Source organism: Oryzias melastigma, linkage group LG6 (assembly GCF_002922805.2).
Source record: "Oryzias melastigma strain HK-1 linkage group LG6, ASM292280v2, whole genome shotgun sequence".
NCBI classification, from domain to species: Eukaryota; Metazoa; Chordata; class Actinopteri; order Beloniformes; family Adrianichthyidae; genus Oryzias; species Oryzias melastigma.
The window spans coordinates 16,740,814-16,747,990 of record NC_050517.1 but is presented as its reverse complement, the minus strand read 5'-3'; the positions used below and the strand labels follow the sequence as shown (position 1 = coordinate 16,747,990).

The 7,177-nt window shown below is 38.6% G+C and overlaps 2 protein-coding genes and 1 long non-coding RNA gene across 5 annotated transcripts in view; 2 read left to right on the top strand and 1 right to left on the bottom strand.

Annotated features, from left to right (window-relative positions):
• The window catches only part of sergef (secretion regulating guanine nucleotide exchange factor), a 32,933-nt gene extending 29,198 nt beyond the window's left edge, over positions 1-3,735 (top strand). For all 3 annotated transcript variants that reach the window (XM_036212338.1, XM_036212337.1, XM_036212339.1), the window contains 2 exons: positions 332-446; positions 3,638-3,735. In XM_036212338.1, the coding sequence (XP_036068231.1) occupies positions 332-378 (47 nt within the window). In that variant the 3' untranslated portion in view covers positions 379-446; positions 3,638-3,735. The remainder of the gene's footprint in view (positions 1-331; positions 447-3,637) is intronic.
• Positions 3,312-7,177, bottom strand: part of LOC118598856 — a 7,684-nt gene continuing 3,818 nt past the window's right edge. Inside the window, exon 2 of the long non-coding RNA XR_004948039.1 lies at positions 3,312-4,293. This is a non-coding gene — a long non-coding RNA (uncharacterized LOC118598856). The remainder of the gene's footprint in view (positions 4,294-7,177) is intronic.
• Positions 3,644-6,828, top strand: LOC112152302 (CD81 antigen). The gene is made up of 6 exons (XM_024281796.2): positions 3,644-3,735; positions 3,821-3,895; positions 3,998-4,111; positions 4,209-4,307; positions 4,894-4,977; positions 5,062-6,828. The coding sequence occupies exons 1-6, from the start codon at positions 3,670-3,672 to the stop codon at positions 5,125-5,127; spliced, it is 504 nt and encodes a 167-aa protein (XP_024137564.2). The 5' UTR covers positions 3,644-3,669; the 3' UTR covers positions 5,128-6,828.

Genomic DNA, 7,177 nt, shown 5'->3' with positions numbered 1-7,177 from the left:
CCTGTTACTTTGAGAACAATGGAAATCTGGCAGGATAACAATGATGGCAAATGTCAGGGAATAAACATTGTCAAGAGCTGCCGGCACAACTCTTGGCCGAGAACGCTGCTCCATCACCTGGAAGGATGGTATTCACCAGGACATGACCTGGGTCACGGAGGTTTCAGGACGTTCTTCGCTGAAGGAATAAAATTAGACAAAAAATGACCAAATACTTGGGGGTTCTGTTGCATTTTTTTTTTCAGATTTCCCTAAATAGTCATAAATGTTTCATCAAAGAGTGGAAATGGATGAATAAAAACAGTAACAGCCTTTCTCTTTTTTGGGACAGCTGGCTGGAGGAGCGATCCTGGGAATGGCCCTGTGGTTACGCCATGATAATCAGACCAGCAAACTCCTCATTCTTCAGTTTGAAAACCAGCCGGCACCGAGCACCTTTTACATCAGTGAGTATAGTGGCTCCACAGTAAATCTGAATCTATTTAAAAAAAAAAGAAAGAAAATTTAAAAAGGGATTTACAAGTTATTTTTAAAAAATATATAAAGAAAAATGCATTTTTAAGTCACCAAAGAGACACTATTGGTGATTTTATAGCAAATGAATGAAAGTAATTGAAAGTTAACCCTTTTACACAAAATCTATAACATGTAACTTTTCAACCAATAACACGATCAACATAATTCCAGTGGATTCTGAAGGAGAAAAGCGGCGCTTTAAGTAAGCAAAAAAAGAAGACATATTTTTGCAAAACGTACAAAAGCTCTTCTTAAATGAACTCTGAGAATGAATGGATTTACTATCATCAATGACATTAAAGCAGAGCCCGTCTTTCTCCCTTAGCCATCTTTTTTGAGACATTATTCGTTTTTATCACCATTTTCACTGAATAAAAAAGGGGAAATAAGCAAACCCAATAAAGAGATCCATTATAACAACGATGTGTAGAAATATTAGGGACAGTCTGACCTTTTAAAAGAGATCAGGAAACAGGACCTGCGTAAATCCGCAGTTTGACTCAACCGTGACCCGGCTGGCGTTGCTTTTCACCTTTTCACTCCCCTTTGTTTCTTACTATTGCCGTTTATAGTTAGGATGGATGAATCTCCACTCTTTTTGATGTTATTTTAAGAAATCAGCACTTATGGAGTCAGTAAATATTCTCAAATATAATCTTTTCGGTGTTGCATGAACTTCAATCACAGGAAGGCCTAGTAGGCTCCAAACCAGGTAAACATTTCAAACATTCATCATCCTGGTTTTCTGTAGTGCTAAACTTAGCCAGCCCATTAATTTAGATTCCCGCTGTTCTACCATACTTACTTCCCAGTAAGTATACAGAGCAAAGACGATCCGATCCTGCGCTTTTTATAGAATAACTCCACACTAGTGATTATCAAGGCAGGGCGGCAGCAGAGGCCCACCCAAGAGAGATCAAGGCGATTTTTTTTTGTGTCTTTTTTTAAACCCTCTCTTGCATACACGCCCTCGCATAATTTAACCAACTTTGTACCTCTGCATATTATCCTTCAAATTAGAGTGTGAAGTGGGTGTTTTAAGCACGCTGGCAGACCAAAGTGGTGTTTATGTAAAACTAGAAATATACAAGCTCATTTTCCTCTGTAGCTTGAAATCATTATCATGGCAGTTGTCTGGTTGAGTTTCCTCATAAATTAATAGTTTTACTTTCCTAAATTAGCTTAAATTATTGCTGAGGAGTCGATGGGAATGTGTGGTGGATGGGAAGTTAAAGCCATGTAGTGGAAGGCTGGGATTAGGAGGGGGGGCACCTGGAGAGGATGAGTCCTATGTAAACATTCCTAAGTCTTTTGTGACACAAAAATGTTGTCATTTGTTAAGATTAATCTTTATTTATTTGTCTGCATTTTAAAGGCTCAACGTCAAAGTTCTCACTTTTATCGTCTTTAAATGACAAACTCAAGAGAGCAAGAAAAATCTTCTCTGGGGATCCAACATCACGTGTCTCCTTTAAAGACTCCAGCCTTCAAACCTCAAAGGGTGTTGTCATAGTAATGGTAGGCAGTGGAAATAATGGCTCCATTGCTGCATTGCAGCTTCTGGCCCTGGTAGCCGTTTCTCAGAGGAACAAAAGTCTAGAAGGGGGTGGTGGGGTGGCGGAGGGCTAGTATGGAGAATGTGTAAATGTGGACTGGCTGTCCGTGACAAATGAGGTGTGCTGTGAGGTGGTGGGGGCCCGCTGACATGTCAGAGTCTATTTCTGCCGGTTCTTTCCACAGTTTTGTTAATCAACATGAAAATGTGCAAGAATAGAAAATCCAGAAATAGATTTTTTTTTCACTAAATCAGCCGAATATTTTTACAATTTCAAACTTACAATACATCTCACATCATCTAAATCAAGTTCTAAATTAAAAATAAATAAATCTGCAGCTTAAATCCCTTTTTTAAACGCTTGTTCTCCTCGTTCAGAAAACATACCAGCATTATTTCCTGTTTGAGCAGCTACCTGACCTCTAATCTGAGCTCCACATACACTTCCTGTCACCATAGAAGGAAAAAGAATAAGATAAATCTCCCGTTAAAGCAGGAAAGACCACTCTATTTGTTTAGCAGGTTTCAAATCCAGCATTTATTTCAGGAAGTTTATACATTAAAAGGAAGGCCACAGAGGGTCAGACAAACAATCATTGTGGGATTTAAATGATGAAAAATAAAAAATTACAATGAAACACATGTTTTTATGAAAGATACTTTAGAGGAAACAATACAACAGAGCGCCAAGAAAAATGTTTTTAGTTTAACTTTGAAAAGGGGTGAGGTTGGAGCAACGACAGGAAAGAGATTCTTTTAGTTTGTAGGTTATGTTTTTACCTTCTCTCAGCCCCAGATATATACTTAATGTGTATTTTCTGGAGGAAAGGAAAACAAAAACACAATAAAAAAAACCTAAAGGGTAAAATTTTTTTGGAGTGTTGAAAAAATGGTTGAAGCATGATTTTAAAACAGCTATAATACTAAGATCTGTGAAAATAAAAATCTGTGTTTTAGTTGAATTCTTCTGCAGAGCTACATGCTGTGTCAGCATTTAAACTTTTTCTTCTTTGAATTTGTTAATTTGATTTTTTTAAGTATCAAAACAATAGTGTTGCACTTCCTCAACACTTCATAAATTGCATTAAATGTAGAACAAACTGAGGCCGTCTTTTCTCTGAGTCCGTTTCACATCTCTGTTTAGGAGCTGCCACTCCGACCAAGCTTTCATTTCTGATGTCCTTAGCCTCTCCATTTCATCCGTCTAATTCCACAAATGTGTGTATATTGATTTCTGAGCTTTTTTTTTTTTTTTTTTTAAATGCCTCCTTCTGTTTCCTGGGAAGCGCTCGGGGTCAATGGTCAGGAGAGATGAAGGATTGTGGGAAAGGCATTTCCTCTCGTGGCGGGCTGCTCTGAGCGGTCTCTCTCTGAGTCAGGATCTGGGAGCCGTTTATCTCCAGGATGTCAATAATGTCATGTCACCTCACAGAAAAAGCAGGGAGAACATGCAGGAAGCCCATTACTAAACATTGTGTGGAGAGGAGACAGAAGGATCTATTCCTGACTTTGCTGCCCCCTGGTGGTGTCAATGACAAAGTGTTGCTTTTTTTTTTTTGAGTACAGGTGTGTACATCCTGATAGCAGTTGGAGCTGTGATGATGCTGGTGGGATTCCTTGGATGTTACGGTGCCATTCAGGAATCTCAGTGTCTACTGGGAACGGTGAGCACTTCAAAATCTGACGGCGGCACAAATTCCTATTTTCCCACAATGTTTTGTACGTTTTTGATGGATTCTTTTTCGACAGTTCTTCTTCTTTTTGGTGATCCTCTTTGCCTGTGAAGTGGCCGCAGCTCTCTGGGGTTTCATGAACAAAGACACTGTGCGTAAATGAAAACACACACACACACACACACTCATCGCTTATCATTGACGTTTTCGCCTCTGTTCCAGTAAACGCCAGCGTGTCACCTATCATCCGCAGGTTTCCAAAGAACTCATCAATTTTTACGACGCCGCTTACATCAAGGCTATGGATGTGTCAGACACCTCCAGTAAAGACTCGGCCTCCAAAGTCCTCAACGTTTTCCACAATGCAGTACGTCAAAGCCAAATCCTTTTTTTCATCACAGAAAAAGAGGTTTATTTGAAAACAGATTGAGTGACGTCTTGCTTCTGCTCCTGGTTGCCTTCAGCTTGACTGCTGTGGAAAAGGAAACGACACCCTCCTCTTCCAAAATGTTGCTGCATCTTTGTGTTCAGAAAACACTCGAAATAAACCTGAGAAGGACAAGGTATGAAGACATTTTACATCTCAATCTAGTCAATAAATATATATATATGTATTTATATATTAATAAAAAGGTGATAAAAATTTCCTCCCTCTTCCATCTCCTCTCCTGTCCTGTGTATATCATGCGTTTTGACTCCTGAAACGTTGCACCCCTGTCTGAGCCGCCCAGTTTCGGGTGAATTGATTCCACCTTTAACATTTCACGTGTGATAAAATCAGCTTTACTGTAACGTGATGTAACAGAAACAGTCTGGAAGGGCATTCCAACCCCTCCCAAATGCCATCACACGTCTGATTATTTTAATGTCTTTGAATCCCGTGGATACACACCTGAATGATACACACCAACAAACCCACAGAACCTGACAGAAGTGCTCTTACTTAATCATATTGAAGTGAAGCAACAGCTTTCCTCCTTTCTTTCAGCTCTTTTAATTCCTTTTGGGGGTTGAATGTAGTTTTTTACTCACTCTTCCTGCTCATTTAAGGAGTTTCTCTAATTGAAAGGCAAAAAATGGATAAACAGTTGATAGTAGGGCGACTTTCTTTTGTAAAGCTTTTCTGTAAACCTTCTTTTCTCTCCTCAGAGCTGTCACCTTAAGCTGATATCGCTGTTCTCTGACAAGCTCTACCTCATCGGGCTGGCTGCCTTGGCGGTTGCCGTCATCATGGTGAGACTGTCCCACTGCTCGCCGCAGTCTGCCGTCTCTTTCACCCTGTTAGGACACAATCTCACCTCTTTCTCCTCCATGTAGGTCTTCGAGATGATCTTCACCATGGTACTCTGCTGCGGCATCCGGAACAGCCCTGGCGTCTATTAAAAGTCTACCAAGCAGCAGCAAACACCAGCTACTGTTTGTGTGTCTCTAGTCTCTGCTGTACGCTGTGGAGGCTTATATTTATCATTTTATTTTAGATCAAGTCATGTTTTCTATTTTTAAAAAAATATTGTAAATCTGTCACTATTAATCTTTTACTTTCTAGCAGGCAGACATTTATAATTTATAGCATACACGCCAAATTCCTGATTCATGAATGCATGCAGTCTCTTCAAAAGTGCCTCTCAGTGATTGATTTTGTTAATGGAAATTGTACATACACAGGAGTGTGACAGTGTTATTTAAGCTTCTAGTTCAGTATGACTGTGGCTCTCTAGTGGATTCACTTTGGATACACTCTTCTGGAATAACCACACACCTTTTTTTAAGGTTTTCTTTTCTCAAATTTCTAATAAAATGTGCAACTTCTCTTAAATTTGTGTTTTTTTTACTGTTTTCCATACAGTCTGTGAGATGAGGCACTTTATCTTTATGTATCCGTTGTCACGTAAGCTTAAAAAAAGTAATTATTTTTTTAAAATAATATATTTTTCTTAATTATGATTTAAAAAAAAAAATCCCACAAATCACCACAAGGGGGCACTGCCACATGATTCTCATGCTCACTCAGAATCACAAACCCATCTGACTTGTAATTCTGGCATCCTGACAGCAGCAGACACACCCCAAGTATGTTTGTTCTGCATACAGGTTTACTTTCTCACCAGAAACGGCTCTGATGTCAGACGTGCCGGTTCAAATTTCAAGATGGCCTTGAGCTCAAACGCTTCATGTGTGGAATGTCTATGGAGAGAAAACATTCTGACACTTTGCATTGCAAATTTCACACCTGATCTCGAAAACAAAGTTACCGTATGTGGATGTGTCATTCGGTTTTATTAAACTTTCTCAGTCACACCGCCAAAATAAAAGCTGCTCTCCGTTTCAAAGCTGAGAATTTGACTTTCGTTACTTGGTTGCGAATTGGAAATGTGTGCAAGCCACAAGCCACAATGAGATTTTCTAAGGAGAATGTTAGTCTGAACGTGGAGCCATCAGCCTCTGAGGACCAGCTTTCCAGTTTCAGTAAAATAAGACAGAAGAACATGACGGTTGGTCGTGCCACAGAGTTCAGACGTCTTTCTTGAAGCAAAAACATGTTTCTCCCATGTAGCTGCAGTGATTTATGCCTGACTGCTCCCTAAAATAAGCCTTTCTCAATCAGATGATTTATATGCAACAAACAGACTCATCTTTTCTTAGTTAAAATTAATGCAATCAACATTTTTTTTATTTTTTCAAACTTAGTTGTTTTTTTTCCGTTAATGCTTGATTCCATTTTTTGCTTGGGACAAATATTTATTAACTTAAACAACTTAAAAATGTTGATAATCCTAATAATACTGTATAATTACTTAAAATTTGATTTACTAGCTGGTACATTAAAGAGTTAAATTCAATATTTTACCACAATGATTAAAAAATGTAGCCTTAAAAAATAATTTTCTGGACTTTTAATTTGTTATTTTTTAAAATGGTGGCCTGAATGTACAAAAAAACAAAAAAAACAAATTGATCCTGTTCTGAGAAAACCGTGCTGGAGAACGTGAAACTTTACAAAAACAGCCCCGGGCAACCCCTCATACTGAAGGGAACAGTAAAAACCTGCACTCTGACATGCAGCTTCTGTGACGCATTTAAGGATTTAAAAACATGAAAGTACATCTACACCCCAAAAAGTACTGTGAAAAAGTTTTTCTTCTGCTAAAAACTTTCATTTTTACCTCTTGACCTCCCTGAATCATTAGTGAAACTTATCTCTGAGTGTGATCTACTTGACTTAGTTTCTGCTTGTACTTTCCTTGACTAATCGTCTCTGCCAAACAGTTACCATAAAGCTTAGATTCAACATTATAAGTCTGCACAATAGTTTCAATTCAAGCACAGTTAAGGAGAAAATTGTCTGGTTTTAAAATATGTGAAAAAAAAACTAATTGTTTCCACTCGTTCCACAGAAGCATCTGTGGAACTTAAACAAGCTGCAGATGATGTT